Below are 20,406 nucleotides of genomic sequence, written 5' to 3'. Positions count from 1 at the left end.
ATATGTCTTTATTTAGTGGTTACATTAGTGACAAAGGCTAAACATTTAGCTTCAGTAACGCCTACATATCTCCCCTTTTTATAAAATGACATGGTTGAAAACTGTTCCGGAGCCACTGTTGTTTCATCAGTGAAAAGTATATCATGAAATGCCTCTCCCTGTTCAATCTACTGGAAAAAAAGAAAAGGAGCATAAAGCGTCTGATGGTCATAAATGATATTCATTTAGGAACAGCATCAGAGATATGTTTTTAACTGCACTGCATCGAAGAGAATACCATAGTGTATGGCTTCCATAAGAATCAGTATGGCTTAGAGATTAAATAAAACTTCACTCGCACCAAACAAATGTGTATTTCTAAATATCACAACATGATTGAATTTAAGACATTTCAATAACAATGAATAGTCACCTAGGCGTTACAATATAAACATTTATATTGATTTAAATCGTGTTTAAATCGCCTTTATTTAAAACCCATAAATAAAGCTGATACTGTTAGGACTTTTAATTATTTAAAACTGTATTACAGCAGCACAATGCACAATGCAACGTAAATCGCTATCTTTGTCTTCTGTGTAATAATGTTCACCTCTCCAGCAAATTAACAATAGTAATAATAATGAACTTTATTGTATATGGCGCCTTTAAAGGTGGCCCCTCAAAGCGCTTTACAGGTTAAAAACAATAACAACAATACTGTTAGGCTGGGCAAACAATTTTTTTTTTAAGAAATACAAAATAAGATATAATGATGTGTTCCAGCTTAGACATTAACGAAGAGCATAACACGTGGCGGCGTAGCACGTCGGCTCTGGCTTTCCCATCTACTGTATACCGATACACTGCAAATACAACCCCCCTCTCTGCGGGAGTGCTGGCTGTGACGAATTAAACCGGTTTCACAGGTATTTTCAAAGTAGAGGGAGGTGAGATTTCCAGTGAAAGACACCTCCCCCCTCAAAAACCCAGTAAGTACAGTACTTACTAGTTAAGAAAGGCTAGGCTCCTCAATGAAATAGCTTTAACATGCTAATGCGTTGGTGTAACAGTCCGGGCGTGGCAAGCTTCTAATGTCAACTCGACTACGGCGAAAGGAACCCTTCTTTCATTGGAAGACAATGAACATATTCTAGCCCTAAATGAATTAATAGCAAACATGGTTTACATAAAAGACATTTTTCCAAGAAGGTTTATAATAATACGATCTATAGTTGAAATCTGAGCCTAAACAAAAAGAAAAAGCATTTTCAGAGAGCAATTACGCTGTGTTTATGTAGAATAAGTGATTAGGTTTATGAGCAATCTAATTACTTATTCGTTTAAAACGCTATATAAAATAAAGTTTATTAATAATTTGCTGGACAGAGCGGTGAACATTATTATGCATAAGACAAAGATAACGATCCTGATCAGTTTAGAAATCTGTGTACGCTGTAAGGTTTTTACTTCTTAAACTTTTAAAATACACGTTTCGAAATCCTCTTCCTGGTACAGTATGTATAGCAAACTGGTGTCAGATGGTGTCAGCCAATCACCATTCTGAAGCCCTATCATAATCTCTGGTATGGGGAGACCCCAGAATTCTGTCCCATAGTTTAGACAGATGATAGATACTTTTATTGATCCCGTGAGGGAAATAAAGTAAATCATTTTCATTTTAGGAAATTATTAAACGCTCGGTTAAAAGCAAAGGAGATTGTCTGTTATAGTAGACATAAAAACAAGAGTTCGCTGGCATTATATCCTAGAACAGTGGTTCTCAAACTTTTTGGACCAAGTACCACCCCTAATCCAACCAAAGCATCCAAGTACCACCTTCTCTACAAGTCATCATCTCATAGGAACCCCAGAAATTATCAATGACCAACATGAGCGCATGTGCACACACACTCAGACATACATAATAATAATAAACTTTGTTTGATATATTAAAATGTGGCTTCTCAAAGTGTTTTACAGAAAAAAAAACACAAAAATAAAAAAGCACCATTTCAGTGAGAGGGGTGAGCCTGTTTAGTCGAGCAAAGCAGATGTGAATTAATTTTTCGAGCCTTGATACAATTCACAACAGTCTAAAAGATTTTAAATCGTCAGGCATTTTCTTGACGGCAAAGGTCTCGCGGTGGATGTTGCAATGAAACCATTAATTTCTGGAGCAACCTCTCTAATTCGTGCAACTACACCGCTGTGTCGGCTTGTCATTGCTCTAGCACCGTCTGTACAAACTCCGACACATTAGCTCCACATTAACTCTGATACAGTAGCTTTTTTAAATTACAATTGGTCACTTGCGTCCATAGTACTCATTCCTATAGAGTGGTATAGAATTACAGAGTATCTCTTGTGTGCACTGAAGTATTAGCGTGCACTGTACCGTAGTACGTAGGCTGCGTATTCGACACGTATAAAAATACAAAATATGAAAACCTGTCCTGATTTTTTCAGCGCACACAACACAGTTCCATGGTCATTTGGCGTACCACCTGGCGGCACTCCACGTACCACTGCCGGGACGCGTACCACAGTTTGAGAACCACTGTCCTAGAAGACACAGACCAGCGCCAGACCGGGAGAATGCCGGCAGCGTAAAAGAAAATGCCGGATGAACTAGGGATTGGACAGTTTCCAAGTGCTTATACAATCGATGGAAATGTTCAAATAAATGTGCAAAAGAAATAAACAAAATAATCATTTATTTTTTTATCATATTGGCTAGCTAATGTCCTCTCTTTGCTAGTTAGTGGCTGTGTTTCTGCGTTGGGTAGCAAAGGGTGACTGTTCTCAGGCGGAAGATGTAAACATTTCCATTAATTTGCGTGTTAAATAATTTTTTAAAATTAAAATTCATTCTATACAGCAATCGCATATTTGGGTACCGTTTCATAAAACTTTCATGCTTAAAATGTTTAGGGAGAAATGGAAGACTGGTGTGTATTTTTTCTTTAAACTACCAAGACCAGCCATACACAATTTTAGTGGTAAAATTCCATATAAATATTCAAAACTAAGCGGATTAAAATGTGCACAGTAAAGACATTAAATGATTAAATCTTTTCACTACCAACCAATGCACCACGAGTGCCCCTGTCAATCACTTACCGCGGTGCCCTGCGGTGGCTTGTGGGTAGTTTACCGTACTGCGGGTTTGTACCGCGCATTTTGAATGGCTGCTTCAAACTAGATGCGCCAACAGTAGTGATCCGTGACACGAGTCCTGTAAGGCTTGGAGCAGTATTGCTACAAAGACAAGAACATGGACAGAACAAACCAGTGGCATATGCAAGTCGCTTACTTACCCCAACAGAAAGGCATTACTCGCAAATAGAGTGTGAAGCCTTGGGTTGTGTTTGGGCAGTGGAACATTTTAGGACATGTTTATGGGGAGGCAAGTTCACACTTCATATGGATCATAAACCCCTCAACACCTCTTGTAACTCTTTTGAGTTAGTGAATGTGGAAGATGGCTCAAAAATAATGAGAAATGTAAAACATCTTCGACACGCTCCTCCATTGGATCTTGATTTTGAATCTGCAGAAACAGAAAATGCTGAGAATACAGGACTTTCTGACGTGGAGTCCTCAGACAGTGGAGAGTACATCCGTAGGAGAGCCAGTAACTTTACCCAGAAGTGAAGTAACAACCAGAAGTGGCAGGGTTATCAGGAAACCGGCTCGTTACAGAGACATTTAAAAATATAGGACTTGCACAGCTCTCCAAATGTTAAATTGCCCTATTTTGTTTGTGTTATCTATGTAGATGTTGCTTAGACTGCTAGAAATGAGGTGATATTTAGAAGTGACTTAAGTGAACTAAAATTTGAGTTGGTACGCATAGAAATTGTTGTAAAATGTGTTGAATAGAAATGGAAGGTTTTACATACATTTTGTTGTAATAGTTAATAACCGTTTACTGTGTGTTGATATAGAATTGTTACAATTGTATGGTAAAGTTATGGACTTTAAAAATAACAAAGGAAGGGATGTAGTATAGTGAGTAGACATCGCGAGACAACAGAACGAGAGAGTAGAAGGCGGGAATATATGGTGTAAGGGCGTGATCTGTGTAGTTAATAAAATAGTTAAAATAATATAAGAACGGCTCTTTATTAAGATACACAACAGATATAAAGATGCGGAAATGTGTTATATAGCGTTTGATAGTGGTTGCTCGGAGCCTGGGATAATGCTGGCATTTTAGAAACTTTCTACATGCGTGCGAATACCGTGATACAAGGAAAACGAAGGAAAAAGTAATTTCGTGAGCACGAATTGTAAATCGTTCCCACGATATAACTTTTTTTCCTACTGATGGCCCCTCCCGGGCTCCGTAACAAAGTGTTATCACACTTAAATTATTTAAACGAATACCTCTTCCACGTGTCTCTGTCAAAACTGCTGAGGTATGAAGAGCAGCTCCTATTACCAGACTGGGACCGTGCAGTGATGAGCAAGGTGTGGTCTCACTCCTGTCATGACCAAAGAAAAATTTGTGCCTCTACAAAAATACCTTAAATTTATTCTACAGACCCACAGCTAATAGAAAATCACCTTGTTTTTGTCATATTGGGTCTCTGTCACAACTGCTGGGGTTGATAAGACCACCCAGACTGGGACCATGCAGTGATGCACAGGGAGTGGTCTCACTCCCCTCCCAAACAAACAAAAAATTGTGCCTCTCCAAAAGTAACTCAAATCTATTCTACAGACCCTCACCTAATAGTACATAACCATGTCTTTGCTAAAGTTGACTTTACCTGGTCCAGGAATTTTTTTTCTTAAGCAGGGTTTAGGCTTTCATTTCATTTTGAAAGGTGCTGCCAAGCTAGTGTCACTTTATGTAGCTAGCTGTACATTACAATTTGGCAGTACTGTGTAGCAGCGAGGCTTATTAATAAGGCAGAATTAAGTGTTCTGAGCCTTCCCAAATGAGGCCCCATTTCTCTGTTCATCTCTGTGGTGCAGCCACAGAGAAACCATTCATGCAAGATGTTTTCTTTTGATAAGGACAGCTCCCAAAGGGGGATGCACTTAGCTAAGCCTGGCTATCATGATCAATGGTCATCCATTGGCGCCTATCTGTCTAGGGAGTGCCAGTTGGACATCTGGACTGCATTACTAAGTGTCAGGAGTAAGTGACTCATATCTCACCTTGATCAACCAATCAGGGACTGGTAGGGCCGAGTAACCCACGTGGGACTCTGATGCCCATGGAACTTTCAGCCAATCAATGAGCTGAAGTTCCTCCAGGTAAAAACAGGCAACACAGAGAGCCTGTGAGATTCAGATTCAGATTCAGAAGGGAAGATTCAACAAGATTCAGTAAGATTCTAAAGGGAATTCAAAGTAGAATTCCAGGGCAGGACGGCCCAGGAGCAGAAGGCTCCCAAGGGCAGGACATTCTCGCAGCGCGCCTCCTGACCATCCTGAGACTCAGCCCGGACAACCACGGAACGGCCAGTGTGTCCGAGTGCCAGAACTTTCCTTTGTTCTAAGAGTCTAGAGCGGAGGTTGCCAGAGAGTAACCAGCAGCAGGCCTCGTGAACAGGTCGGAACTGTGGAAAGCTGAATCACTATTCAGAACTAGCTCTTCATCAGGAACGAACCGGTCCTCTTCCTGACTTGCTGGGACCCACAATCATCTTTTCTCCTGTGCACAAACTTTACTAGTTAAAACCAACAGTGAACATCAGCAGCGCGCCGTCGCAAGCCGCACAGCACAGCCTGGCACCGAGCCAGAGAGCGCGGATTGGACAGCAACAGCCTGCAACTGTTCCTTTGTGCCCGCAGGAGATCTGAATCCCCAAAGATTGGATGAGTATTCAACTTCACTGCATTACAGCTCGAGAATTCAATTGTTATCCCAACCAGTTGATATCAATTTAATTCCTAAGAGTTATGTACTTGTTTTGAGTATCTGATGTAGAAGTTATAACCAAGTGCATTTACGAAACGGTCAAAATGAATGATATACTGAACGTATGTCCTCTTGATATGTGTAACACTTTGTAACTGATTGAATATATATCTTTTGTATTCTGATAACCCTCTCGATAAGATCTGTTAGGTTTACATGCATATTCTATGTATTAATAAATGTATCCTCGTGTATTAGTACCTGTGTGTGTGCGTTGTTTGAGTTATGTCGCATGGTTGGATTCTAAAGCCATCAAAAGAATCAACTTTGTGATTTACTGCTACAATTAATAATTGTCTCAATAAATGCCCAAACCCTACAGAACTGGTGCCTTCAGAGAGCCACTATGATTACATATTTGGCGTCCCTGAGCCGGTTTTCCCTACAACTGCTACATTAGCAGTAGGCTGCAGTATGTGTCCCAAAAGCCTAATATACTCACAGATTGATTCAGGTCTGTTTCAGGTGGAGGCACTGCCAAATTAAAAGTGTCATTTTGTTATGCCACATTAAGAACATTAACATCGGTCACATTAAGAACCTAGGTCATCCTGTGTGTTATATACTGTATGAATTTAATGTTGTACCTCTGGTTATGGTTTCACTTCTGTGTTGATATTCAGGTACACTTTCACTGCTATAGCACCTGAACCTGTCTGACCCTCATGTTGACTCTCTTGATCCAACTCTTCTCTAACCTTATTCTGACCTTCAGCAGCCCTGCTGTTGTGTTTAGGGTGAGTTATGTCAGTAAGAAGAGAATTGCACCCAGTGCACTTTCTGCTGGGCCAGAGCCAACTCCTCTTCTACAAGAGCAGGATAAACACAGTCTCAGGCAGAGGGTCTGTAGAGGGAGTGAGAGTTTGAGGGGTTGGTGAAGAGCAGGATCTCACTAGAATTCCTCTAGTAAAACTGGAGATACTGTAATTGTTTGGGGTGCTATACTATAAGGGTTCTAGTGAATACAAGCTATATTTTAGTTCAACCAGGTTAAATAAACATGTACTGTGCTCATTGAACTTGAGGGGGTCCGAAGCTACGTGTCCCTAGAGTAAAAAGCTGGAGAGCGAGAATCACAACAGCACTATGGAGAGATCCAGAGTGTACGGATCAACTAATGAGCTTGGAGGTGTGGGTGAGTTTAAATTCAATAGACAGGGGGAAAAAGGGAGAAATTATCAGGAAAAAAGAGGAACAGAAGGGACTGGATTAGGATTGGTAAAATGTCTGGAGAGGATGAACATAGTGCAAGGCATCCACATTCATTCTCAAAGAAAAAACACTCCGGATGTGCGGTTGTGTTCCGGCTGCTGTTGTGTTCAGGGTGAGTTATGTTAGTAAGAAGAGAATTGTACCCAGTGCTCTTTCTGCTGGGCCAGACCCAGCTCCTCTTCTACAAGAGCAGGATTAACACAGTCTCAGGTGGAGGGTCTGTAGAGGAGGAGAGTGTTTGAGGGGTTGGTGAGGAGCAGAATGTCTCTAGTATTCCTCCAGTAAAACTGTAGACTCTTGTCTGAAAGTGTTGGTGTGTTTTGACTATGTTACATGTGGGAGTCTGGGAGTCTGTCTTTTCGTTAAATGGGAAAGTTGTTTTTCTCAAAATATCTGCAAACATCAAAATCTCCAGTCCACTTACTCCAGTATTGGTCATTTACATTTGGGATTAATAAACCATTTGAAGAAATACAACAACACTGTAACTAACTAAAATAACTATAAGAAGATGACATCAAAATAAAATATAATAATAAATGTGAAGCAATTTTTATTATGGTTAAAAGTCAAAGTCTTTCTATTTCTGTTTCCCATTTCCAGTCACTGTAGCTCCGTGTGTCTCCCTGTGTCCCACTGTCTCCCTTACTGAGAATTTCTTCTCATCTTTCTTCTTCCTCCTGGAACCCAAATTTTGAAGGTGTTATCTTCATCATCCTCATCCATGGACACTCTGAGATGGATAATGACATGATGTTGTATATTACTGCTGAGCTGGGTGTTGTAGTGAAGACTTGGAAAGAAAGATGTGGATGAGCTGTGCAAATGTTCAGCTGTGCTCCTGTCTTTTTTGTCTGCAGGATGAGGGAGTGTGGACTAACAGAGAGATGTTGTGAAGATCTGGCCTCTGTTCTTCAGTCTCAACACTCCAGTCTGAGAGAGCTGGATCTGAGTGACAATAACCTGGGGGATTCAGGAGTGAAACTGCTGTCTGCAGCTCTGAGGGATCCCAACTGTAAATTAACAACACTGGGGTAAGTGAACACTGGTGATTTCTTTGTTTTTTATTGTTTGATGTAGATATTCTGAAACGCACAACATTCACTTTTTCTCATGCATCAGAAAGAAACACCTAGGAAGTACAAAACAAAAAAGAAAGAGGGCATACAGAAAGACACAAAACTGCTACGCAACTTTATACAAGTTCTTGTCTCTGGCTTCTTTGTTAATATCTCATTGCTGAGAGACTCGACATGCAATCTTTCCCACTTTGCCCATCTTTTTATAGATATGTTTACGTTGTTGTTGATTTAGAATTCTGTGGGTAACATTGTCTATGAGATTTCATTCATAGAGTCCTTCTTCATTTGAACACAAGGTCTGTTCAGCTTTAACCAGTTAAATTTATTTCATGGCTGCCGTCTTGACAGTTCTTAACAAGTATCTTTCTGCCTCTGAAGGCAGCTCATCTGGTGTTTGTCCCAGAAGAAGAAGGACTCCTAATAAGGATTGTTGTATATTTCTTCAAGATTTTGAAGACTGGGCCAACCCAAATTTCTCATTTGTATCTTACTCTTAACTCTTGTATTCCTACTGTATTTTTTAATATTCTATATACATCTGAAAGGATGTAGCTGTGGAAGTGAGTTAGGTATGCAAACTTTATCAATATGTTAACCTCTTATTTTAGTCTCATTTAATTCTTCTCAGCTTTTGAATTTCCCCAATGTTTTCTCCTCTCTCTGTGTGCTTTAACCTTGCCTGTTTGACCACGTCTTGCACTGATCCCTGTGCACTGAACCCTGCATGTTAAACGACTCTGCCTGGTGCTTTAATCAGTTCCTCTCAGCTCAACCCTTCCATTTCGATCGCGTCTCTAGTTTCACTTTCTCCTGCCTGCCCTGCTTGCTTCCAGCAGAGCCCGCGCCTGGATTCAGTCTCCAGGTTACTGCTTCCATCAGCTCAGTGCAGGAGATATCACACTGGGGCCCTAGGTTCAATTCCAGAGCTGGGGTGCTATCTGTATGGAGTTTGTATGTTCTCCCCATGTTTGTGTGGTGTTCCAGTTTTCTCCTACAGTCCACAAACATGCTGGCAGGTTAATATACTTGTGGGAAAGCTGGCACTGGTATGAGTGTGTGCTCTTTGATAGACTCGCATCCTGTCCAGGGTTCAATCCTGCCTTGTGTCCAGTGCTTCCTGGGACAGGCTCTGGGTAACTGTGACCCTGAATTGGATAATTGTTTATTAAAAGTTATGTTGATGGTGTTCAAATGCAGCACTACCACTTTGTCAATTAGCTGACAGTATAAACATATCCCTGTAATGACAGATAAAGTCAAATTTCAGGACAAACTTCAGTCTAGATTTATTTGGGAGGGAAGAAAACCTCAGGTAAAACCTACAGCACTCAAACACTCCCAGATCTACAGTCTAACTTCTGTGCAGCTCAGCTTAAAGCTTCAACTACCTGAGTGACCACTCCCCAGCAAAAGGTATTCATCTCACTTAAAACATTATGTTTTACACCTAGTATAACTCAAAGCATTATGAAAATAATTAAATTCTGCAATTTAAATACATTAATCACTTAGAAAAACTCAAGAAAGGAATAGTTGTTTTGAGGGTTGAGAGAAATAGCATGGCACCCTGACTTTAAACCACACAAAATACACAGACGTTTTAGAAATGGTCATTGAGGGGCATAAGACAGAAACAAGGAGGAAGACAGAAATCCTGGAAGTACATTCATTCTTGTTGTCCCAATCCTTCCCAAGAGCAAGGGAGAAATTAATTTCCAGTTTTTTAAGTTTTGCTTCATGTCAGAATAATGTCAGATTCTGTCTGCACTGCTTCTTGGAGGTTTCTACTAATGTAGGATCTAAATGATGGAAACAATGATTTGGACGAGCTGTGCAGATGTTCAGCTGTGAGCCTGTCTTTTTGTCTGCAAGATGAGTGAGTGTGGACTTACAGAGAGATGTTGTGAAGATCTGGCCTCAGTTTAACACTCCAGTCTGAGAAAACTCTATCTGAGTAACAATAACCTGGGGAATTCAGGAGTGAAACTGTTGTCTACCACTCTAAGGAATTGCAACTGTACTGTAAATTAACAGAACTGTGGTAAGTGAACACTGGTGATTTTTGTGTTTTTTTATGTGCTAATGCTGAGACACAACATTTTCTTTTTCACATGCATCAAATAATTAACACCTAGGAAGTACAAAACGAGAAAGAAGGAGGGCATATAGAAAGATAAAAAACTATTACGTGATTTTATACAAGTTGTTGTGTGTGGTTTCTTTGTTAACACCTCATTACATATTAACATGACATATTAGACATCTCAGCATGCAATCTTTCCCACTTTGCCCATCTTTTTTACACATACTATATATAGGGATGCAGCCATTTAAACTGCACGGAGTACACTGCGGTAAAACAAGGAATCACCTTGTAAAACTGCCAGGTGGAGCTAATAAAGCTTAACATCTTATGTACAGCATTTGAGCTGTCACCAGAAAACACATGGTTTTGAATCCCGATCACTGCTGAAGGACAGTCTTTTTCCAATTAAGAATTTAAGTTGTATACTCTTTAGATGTTTAATAATTTTAAACTGTGTATTACAGCATGTTAAGCATTAAACATTAAAAATTTGGTATATTTTATAAAAGCAAGATTACTCAGTTGGACAAAAGTACACAACCTTCCACCTGCATCATAAATATTTTAATTATGCAGAAATATTTGATGCATCAAAGTCTTTCCGAAGATATTACTAATAGTATTAATAATGAATGACCTTGGACAAGCTGTAAATTCAATGTATTACCGTGGTAATTACACGTATTACACTTTCTTTGTAACCGTCTTTGTAAACGAAAATACTTTATTTTTTAATTGACAAAACGTAACACCAAAGCACTTCTGATCACGTATTGATTTCCAATCATACAAATTAAGTTTTGAAAATCTCTGATTCACCATGCCTTTCACATGCACATAAACGATATTAATTTAGGAACATAAACATATTATGTAAACTGTATATGGCTGGTATTGGTAGTTTAAATAAAAAATACACACCAGTATTTCTAAACATTTTAAGTATCAAAGTCTTACATGTGGGTATTTTGGAAACGTTTTTATGTGTCTGTTCTGACTATATTAAGTTTATATACATTGTAGAAAATTACTGTATAGTGTTTGAACATTTTCTGCGAATATTTTGTTATCACAGTAAAAACACGCATACTTTTTAGAATTTGATTAATAGGGAATATAATATGGAATTGCTTATCTAAAGAAATTAATAACGATATAATTATATTAATATACTATAGCTCAAATTATCACAGTAGTACACTTTCTTTGGAAATGTCTGTATCAGTTTCACTCCTTCCCATGTGATTACTTCTGTGGCCTAATGGGTTAGGCATGTGCTTTATTTACCCCCATTACCCCCATTTTGATTAAAATCGCAAACGCGTGTTTAATTAAATGCCTTTATTGATTCACAATCTGACAATGCATTGTAAATCGTTATCTTTTTCTTTTAAGTCCCTTAGGTAACTTTAAGCATAGCTTTCTCACCATTTAAATTTATTTTTCATACCATCGTTAAACACAGCAGGAGCGTAATGTATTTCCTAATGGTATCACACGTGGGAAAATTAGATTGGAATCATTTTTTATTTTTTAATACATTTGAGAAAAGTGTCATCTATACAAAAAAAGTTGTATTTATTTAATACCACTTGATAGTTATATGAATAGAGATAAGAATTAAAGTTGTATACTGTTTAGACTTGTAATCATTGTAAACTGTATTACAGCATGTTAAGCATTAAACGTGAAAAAGTTGGTATATTTTATAAAAGCAAGATTGCTCAGTTTTACAAATGTACACAACCTTCCACCTTCATCATAAATATTGTAATTATGCAGAAATACGGAGATGGTTAATTTTAGTAAATATGTTGACAAATATCTGAATTTTTACCAGAAAAATTAGTATCCAGCTGTGACTCAGCTACGTGACCTTGCCCCCGTGAAATTCTGGGAAAGAGGTTTAGTGGGCAGTGTAGTGAACATAGTGTGTTTTAATACACTGTGTAGTATAACAGTATAAAGCTTGTTTTTTTATGTTTGTAAACGCTATTCTTGCAAGTACATTTTGTACAGTGTGCTTCTCTGTGTTAGCTGGTGGGCGAACGTTTGAGGTGAAAATGCATCCACAAGGAGTGTACCTTTAAAGCAGAGAAGACCGCACCAAACGTTTTCGGCTCTGTATGTCGCTCAAGACATTTCTCTTTGACACTTTCTTTAGTCATAGAGGTGGGAAGATGCCTCCCCTTCCCTCTGCCTGCCTCACCTGTTCCCATTTTAACCAATTGTGTGGTTTCATTAGTGACAAAGGCTAAACTTTCTTGGAAATAATGTATTTTATGTTTTGCAAGAAACTGACTTGCTTTAACAAAATATATTTATAAATCCTTTTCCCTGGCAATCTACCTAAATGCCCATCGCCTCTTTTTACACTTGTTAAAAAGAACATTTCAATGTTAATGCGACACGGAAGATGTTATTAATAATGTAGCACTTTCTGGCTCACCTGTGTATACAGATGAAATGTCACTGTTTAAACGAATAAGAAATTAGATTGCTCATAAATCTAATAACTTATTCTGCATAAACATAACGTAATTGCTCTCTGAAAATGCTCTTTTTCCTGTCCGTTTAAAGTTATACTGCGCAGTAGGGGACGGTGCGCTATTTTGTTAGCAACCTGCTAATCTGCTCAACACATGTAGAAAACATGATTTTATTTCTGTACGGAATGCGCGGAAAGTGTTTCAAAAGTTTAATTAAGAAGTAAAAAGAATTTACAGCTTACACAAAGACTCAAACTACAGTATGAAAATACGAGTGTTTCGGAAAAAAAGGACATTTGATTGCTGATTTCCTTATATTTATTTTATAAATGCTTTTATTTATTCACAATCTGACAATGCAAGACAGAACAAAAGCATCTGTGAAATCACATTCCTGAATGTCCCCCACTGCACTCAACAATCTTAGGAAGAACACGAAACAGCCTGTTAACAGCTTGTTTTTTGCCTCATCTGTCTGCTGCTAAAAAATCACGCCCAACTTTTTAATAGCAGCAGACAGATCAGCTAATCAAGGAAGAAAACAATTATCTGCTGTTTGCTGCTGAGGCTGGGAGAGAAAATCTTCTCTATAACTCTTCAGTTTACAGAGCAATTTCGCCAGAGCCTCACCTTGTCCAAAAATACTCTTCTTGTGTCATTTTTTTTGGTCAGTATTGAAAAGATTTAATCATTTAATCTCTGTACTGTGTATGTTTTAATCTGTTTAGTATTAAATATTTCTATGGAATCTTACAACTAAAGGGAAAGAGGAGCACAAAAAGAAAAGGAGCATAATGCATCTTATGATCATAAACAATATTAATTTAGGAACATAAACATATTATGTAAATTGTACTGTATATGGCGGGTATTCCACTTTCTCCCTAAACATTTTAAGCATCAGAGTCTTACATGTGGTTATTTCGGAAACGTTTTTACGTGCTCCTTCTGACCATATTAAGTTAATATACTTTGTGAAAACTGATAGTGTTTTAACCTTTTCTGTAAATACGCTCGTTATCGGAGTAAACAAAAGCATACTTTTAGAATAGGGATTAATAGGGAATATAACATGGAATTGCGTATCTACAGAAATTAATGAAGATATAATTATATTCATGTACTGTAGCGCAAACTGTAGTATAAGACTATCGATATGTGTACGGCTGTTCCAGGGCTTTTCTTTTCATGTGATTGCGTTTGTGGCATGATGGCTTAAGTGACTTATATGCCTAGAGTGTTCAAACCCACCTATCACCATGAATTTTCTTTTAACAAATAAACATTTCTTTGAAAAACTAAAATAGCAAATATTATGGACACTATATTGACGTTTTTTATATTTCTAAATATCACAACATGTTCGAAGCCAAGTCATTTATTAATAACAACGAATAATTTCAAACTGCTACTGATATCATAACTGACAATAAATATTATTGATACTATTTTGTCATTACAAACATGTATGCCATACGGCTTCTGTGTTACTGAAGCTAAAAGTTTAGCTTTTGTCACTAATGTAACCACTAAATAAAGACATAGAAATCGCTACATTACGAACTGTATATGGCTGGTGTTGGTATTTTATAAAAAAAATACAAAGTAAATACTATAAGAAAGACAAGGTTTCTCACCAAAATTAGAAAATGAAGCAGATACAGACAATACGTCTTCTGAAATGAAAGGTTTTGAGGTTAGATTTAAATGCACTCAGGGTAGGTGGCTGGTATTGGTATTATAGAAAAAATACACACGAGTATTCCACTTTCTCCCTAAACATTTTAAGCATCAAAGACTTACGTGTGGTTATTTCAGAAACGTTTTTATGTGCTCCTTCTGTCCATATCAAGCTTAATATTTGAATATTAAATATGTTAAAAAAGTGAATCCTGTTTTATTATGGTCTGTAGCTCAAATCCTGCTTAACTAAAAATTAAACACAAGAAGAGTATTATTCGACAATGTTGTGAGGCTAAAGAAATCAATAACAATATTAATTCAAAGATCTAAATATATTTAACGCATACGCCGGACATTAGAGGGTGTGTCTGCTCGCCTGCTTGGTGATGTCACCGTCTTTCCCTCTGATAGCTACAGTAGCAGGAACCTTTACTGTGTGGATCCCTTTAGATCTCCCTTCAGATTTCAAAGGTTATTAATAATATCTTCAGTGTCGCATTAACATTAGAATGTTCTTCCAAGTGTAGAAAGAGGCGATACGCAATGTGTCTTCTTCATACATTTTCAGTTTACAAGATCATTTATTATGAATAATGTCTTCCATATCGCATTAAAATTGGAAAGCTTTTCACAGGTGTAAATCCACCTATTTTCTAATCGCTTTATCCATGACAGGTAACAGTTTCACCCCTCCCTCTTCCCTCTGCCTGTCTGACTTTCTTTTTAACCCTTCTGCACGAATCGCAGTGGGTGAGAAAGAAAAAAAGTGAAACAGATCTATTATTAAACTATTATTCCACAATGCCGTGTACTACATGGCCGGTAGGGAAACTAAAGGGAAATTTTAGTAGCTGAGCATAAAAAGAAGAGGAGCATAAAGTGTTTGATTGTCATAAACAATATTAATTTAGGAACTGTATCAAAGATATTTTTTTAACTGCACTGCATCGGAGAGAATGAGTATAGCTTGTGGGAAATATATTTTTTCTGCATCAAAGTTTAACTCGTTCAGAGCGCCCTATATTACAAACTCCAAGCGTTTCATTTTGAGCCGAAGACCCTCACACCTGAAGATGGCTTCACAGCCGAAATGTTGCATTTTCTCTCTTCTCTTTTCATCTTGGAATAAACCTATTACTTGTTCCTTTTATTTTTATTTTAGATTAGATTCGCAGATTAGCAGGTTACTGACAAAATAGCGCACAGTCCACCACTGTCCATTGATATAACTTTAATATAAACAAGATCTAATACCTGGTGCACTCCAGGTGTAAATTCAAAAAGCCTGAATTATGTACTATGCTTATGTCTGCGAAACACCTGATCATCTACAGTACGGTGACGCTTTCAGTGCCTTGTGTATATTCTAAACGCAGTGGGGGCAGGATGTGTGGGAACAGGTTTAGGCTGAAATTTAATTGGTGATCTGTATTCTTCACAACTGAAACACTGTTTTCTCTGAAAGCGTTTTCTTCCTTGTTTAGCTGATCTTTTGCTGCCTGCGCATGCTTACACAGCTCCCTGTGTGAATTATCATACTTGACTGAGAAAGCTTTAGAGAACTTAACATTTTTATTATTAACAAATTGTAAAAATGACTTTTACATTGGCGTTATTAATTTTTCACTTAAGTGTATGGAGGAGTGTCAGCTGTCAATGAGAGCAAACCCCCCTCTTAGGCTGGGCAAACGATATTTTTTAAATTAAGGCAAATGAAAATGAAGGATGTGCTAGAGGTGTAAAAAATACAAAAATACATATGAGCAAAAAGTTTTAGAAATGGAGCACATGAAAGGATTTGTAAATATATTTTGTTAAAGCAAGTCAGTTTTTCCGCAACATGTAAAAGACATTTTTCCAAGAAAGTTTAGCCTTTGTCACTAATGAAACCACTAAATAAAGACATAAATATAGAAATCTTAAGATTTTTTTTATTTCATGTTGGTAGCAGGATGAACTGTCAGGTTGAGCTAAGTGTATATTTTGTCGCAGAGTTGCTGCAAGATGTTAACAGTGGAAAAAGGTATTTAGAAATGAGTTAATTCAAGAAGAAAATTTTCAGAATAATTGCAAATCTAGTAGGATAGAGAAAGCACAAAAAATAGGCAGTTAGATTGATCAGATTAGTATGAAAAGCCATTTAGCAAAGAGGGAATGAGAAGAGTGACAAACTAGTATACTTTAGATCTTTTTTTCTGAACCAGAAAAATCTGATCATGTTTCTCTATAACAATAATAAAAAGCTTTATTTTATATAGTACCTTTAAAAGTGCCATCTCAAAACAATATAGCAGGTGTAAAAACAGTTATAAGGACCACAGATTACAAAGTAAATACATATAAGAAAGACAAGCAGTTTGAAGTGCTACCAAAATTAGAACATGAAGCAGATACAGACACTATGTCTTTTGAAAAGAGAGGTTTTGAGGTTAAATTTAAATGCACTCAGGGGAGGCGACTCTGATATCATTGGGGATACAAATTCAGAGCTTTAGGGTGCAGCTAGAGAAGGTCCTGTTATCCACAGAGTGTAGATGTTCTCGAGGACAGCTAGAAGACCAGAGTCAGACGGATTGAGGATTTTGAAGTTGACAAAAAACTCGAAACCTGATAGGAAGCCAGTGCAAGGACTTGAAGACAGGCGTAATGTATCCCGATCAGGATTCTGGCTGTCCAATTCTGAACATATTGGAGATTGTTCAGTGTGGATTTTATTACCCCAGTGACCTGGATGTGCATTTATTAATTCTAGAAAAAATACCTTTCTTGATTTGTCTAGTTCCCTTTAAAAGAAATTAGTATTCCAAATGCAGAGTACTACATGGCTGGTATTTACATATGATATGTGTGATTTAAACAAATTAACACAAGCAGTTTTTAGGGATTTAAGTGTTGGCTGAGTTATTGCAGGATGTAAGACTAGTGATGTAGGTAGGAAAAAGATAATTTTGGGAAAGTTGAGGAATACACTGATAATAAGAACACTTCCTAATGGGGTTAGGCATACTTTTGACAAAATGACAGGAGATGTTATAGACTGCAGAGGAAGATGATGAAGTTAACAGACTGTATGTTTCCATACTGTAGATCCTGAAATGAGGATTGTATTTTACATTTTGTGTAGTTGCTAGCATTGAATTGTGTGTTGGATGCACATGAAATGAAGGATTGGGCAAACATAGCTGATGCTGATCCACAGAGCCAGCATCTTAAGATGTTTATATTTAGAGGCAATTTGTTTAAATAACTAACTAGGTATGGATACTGATGTGCAAGAGAGGTGGAAAGGCTGTTTCCTTAAACCAGCACTATAAAATAATTTATCCTCAGTGATATGCTGCCATCTCATAGTGGGTTTCTAACACTGTGTATAGTTCCATCCACACAGTGCCTTTACTTTACTTTACTTCCATCCATTTTCTAATCTCTTTATCCAGTACAGAGGATTTGGAGCCTATCCCAGTAAGCAACGGACACAAGGCAGAATACACCCTGGACATAGCGCCAGTCCATCACAGGACAGACAGACACAAACACACACGCATCAGGGCCAGTTTTCCCATAAGCCAATTAACCTACCCATACCCATAACCACCTACCCATTAACCTAGCCATATTTTGGAGTGCGAGAGGAAATCATATCACACATATGGAGAAAAAACACGGAACCCAAAAAGAACATGCACACTCCACACACACTGAATGGCAGGAATTGAACCTAGGACCCCAGTGCTACAAGATAGCAACGCTAACCACTTGGCCACCATTAGAAATGCGTGGACTGTTTAGTTATAATTCTAGTTCAGAGGTATGCATGCATAATTTAATTTTGAAAGCCACTGAGACATCTGGTTCTGTTGTATTTATGAAAAAAAAAACATACTAACAACTTTGCCATCCTATTCCTTAGTTAATAAATTTTAGTTTTATAAACAGTTTACATTGTTAGCAAAATATTTTGAATGATATCTTACCCTATTTTTCTTTAATTTTGTATTTAACTTATTTTCTGATAGTCAGATTTAATGCATATTTGAACAATAAAAATATGGTATTACAAGATGCGGGGAAAAGTGCAACAATTTATTACAGTGCTAAATTTAATATTATTGATTACTAATAGTTTATGCTAACACCTAACTTTCTAAATTAGATGTATTCAAAACAATGAACTAAATGTAACATAGCATTAAGAAATACAATCGAGAATAGTTTTGTGGTGTATGTATAGATGAAACTTTTCTAAAATGTAGAACAAAATAAAAGACAATTAAAATCTGTAATCTTTCCACGTGTAATGTCATTAGAAAGTACAACAAGTTCCTGCTTTGTCTAATGATGGTATTGTTGTAACAGAAGAAATAAGGTTCTTGATCCCGAGATGAAGTAAAACATGAGTTTATTGCATGCAAGGAACAATAAAGCCGAAGTCTTGTTTCCCGCAAGAAACAACAAAACCGAAGTATTGTTCCCCGTACTGTTACAAACTTTTGGGTTATATAGTGTTTTCTTCTCCGTTTCTGACGTCACTCGGTCTGATGGTAAAGAGGGGGGTTCATGGTATTTGGCCAGTTTACGATGTTCTGGGCAAATGGTCAGTTTAACATTACACCCAGGGGGGTTCCTAGCTGGCATCTGCAATCCTTATCAGTTAACCCCCTTTCCTGCCATAAACCCCTGCTTGTGACTTGGAAGTCTAAACCCCCTACAGAAAAGATTAAATTCAAACCCCCGTCTTCACATCTTTCTTCATTCCCCCCTTATAAAATATGGCATACGTCAGTGTAGCCTATTTTTATACATACAATGTCAGGGCAGATCTTTCCTTTCTTGGCGAACAGGTCTGTATTGCCATGACATTGTACGTTCCACGGTTATAGCAAGATGTGATACATGTTTTTGTGCACGTGATGATTACAATTATACATATAAACAATACTATTCCTACAAATAAACACTGTAAAAAGTTCCGCCCCAGGCCCCAAACACAGACTTTGCCCAAGACCCAATTCCCCAATTTTCAGTATAATAGTCCTGATATTTCTGTCCCTCATTGTAAATGTGTTGGGCCAGATCTGAGATGTGCTCAGAATTATCAGGAATCTCTGTGCAGCATTCAGTGCCAATTACTGCACAAGTTCCTCCTTGGGCCGCCAGTACATAATCTAAAGCTAGTCGGTTCTGCATGGCCACTGTTCTGAGGGCTACCATCTCATCATTAACAGCCTTCAGACTAGATGAGGTAGAATTTGCTAATTCTTCTAAAGTCGAGGCCATTTGAATTAACTCTCGACTCAGAAAGTTCATGCCGGCTTGTGGAAATATTATACCTAAATAATATTCCCAATCAGCCAATTTTCTTTGTGGTCTGTGGTTAGGTCCGAAGGGGCTGTGGATTTGAACACGGATATGAGGAACCACATATCCTAAATAACATGAGCCAGACCACTGGGCTGGCAACCATGGGTAGGCTTGTTTTCCACAAATGAAAGATGTTCCGTTTGGCGCTCCCCATGCCTCTGAAAATAAGAAGCTTATACCGAATTGTGGGGTGTGCCGATCCCATCCTGGAATTTGGAAGGTAGAGGTGGATATATTTGCAGCGATGGTAAGGTTGCAACGACTCCATCCAACCTAGTGCAGACCAGTTAGTGTGCTGAAAACATATGTTTCCCTCACGTTCCTTATTGAGAGTCAGGTATGGTGGTGTATGGCTTCTGTTATATTTAGGAGCGTAAGAGCCTGTGAAACTCGTGGGCTCTAAGCCTCGCTCCTGTAGATATTGTAATGTTGTGCAGGTTAAAGTCGTGTTATGGCAACCCCCCATAGTTTGTCATATTAAAATCTCCTAAATTATCCCTCCAAATGATCATGCCTATGACTTCCTCGAGACGCCAAGGAATGGCTCCCATAGGAAGTCCTCCCTGTACATATTTG

General features: G+C 37.9%; 1 protein-coding gene across 1 annotated transcript in view; it reads left to right on the top strand.

The window, feature by feature from the left end:
* LOC148646869 (NLR family CARD domain-containing protein 3-like) overlaps positions 1 to 20,406 on the top strand; it is an 823,351-nt gene that overhangs the window by 683,953 nt on the left and 118,992 nt on the right. The window contains exon 24 of the mRNA XM_088608927.1: positions 7,990 to 8,163. Coding sequence (XP_088465053.1) covers positions 7,990 to 8,163 — 174 coding nt within the window. The remainder of the gene's footprint in view (positions 1 to 7,989; positions 8,164 to 20,406) is intronic.

Source organism: Lepisosteus platostomus, chromosome 16 (genome assembly GCF_059453375.1).
Source record: "Lepisosteus platostomus isolate fLepPlt1 chromosome 16, fLepPlt1.hap1, whole genome shotgun sequence".
NCBI classification, from domain to species: domain Eukaryota; kingdom Metazoa; phylum Chordata; class Actinopteri; order Semionotiformes; family Lepisosteidae; genus Lepisosteus; species Lepisosteus platostomus.
The sequence above is the reverse complement of the archived record's forward strand: the minus strand, read 5'-3'. Positions and strand labels throughout refer to the sequence as shown.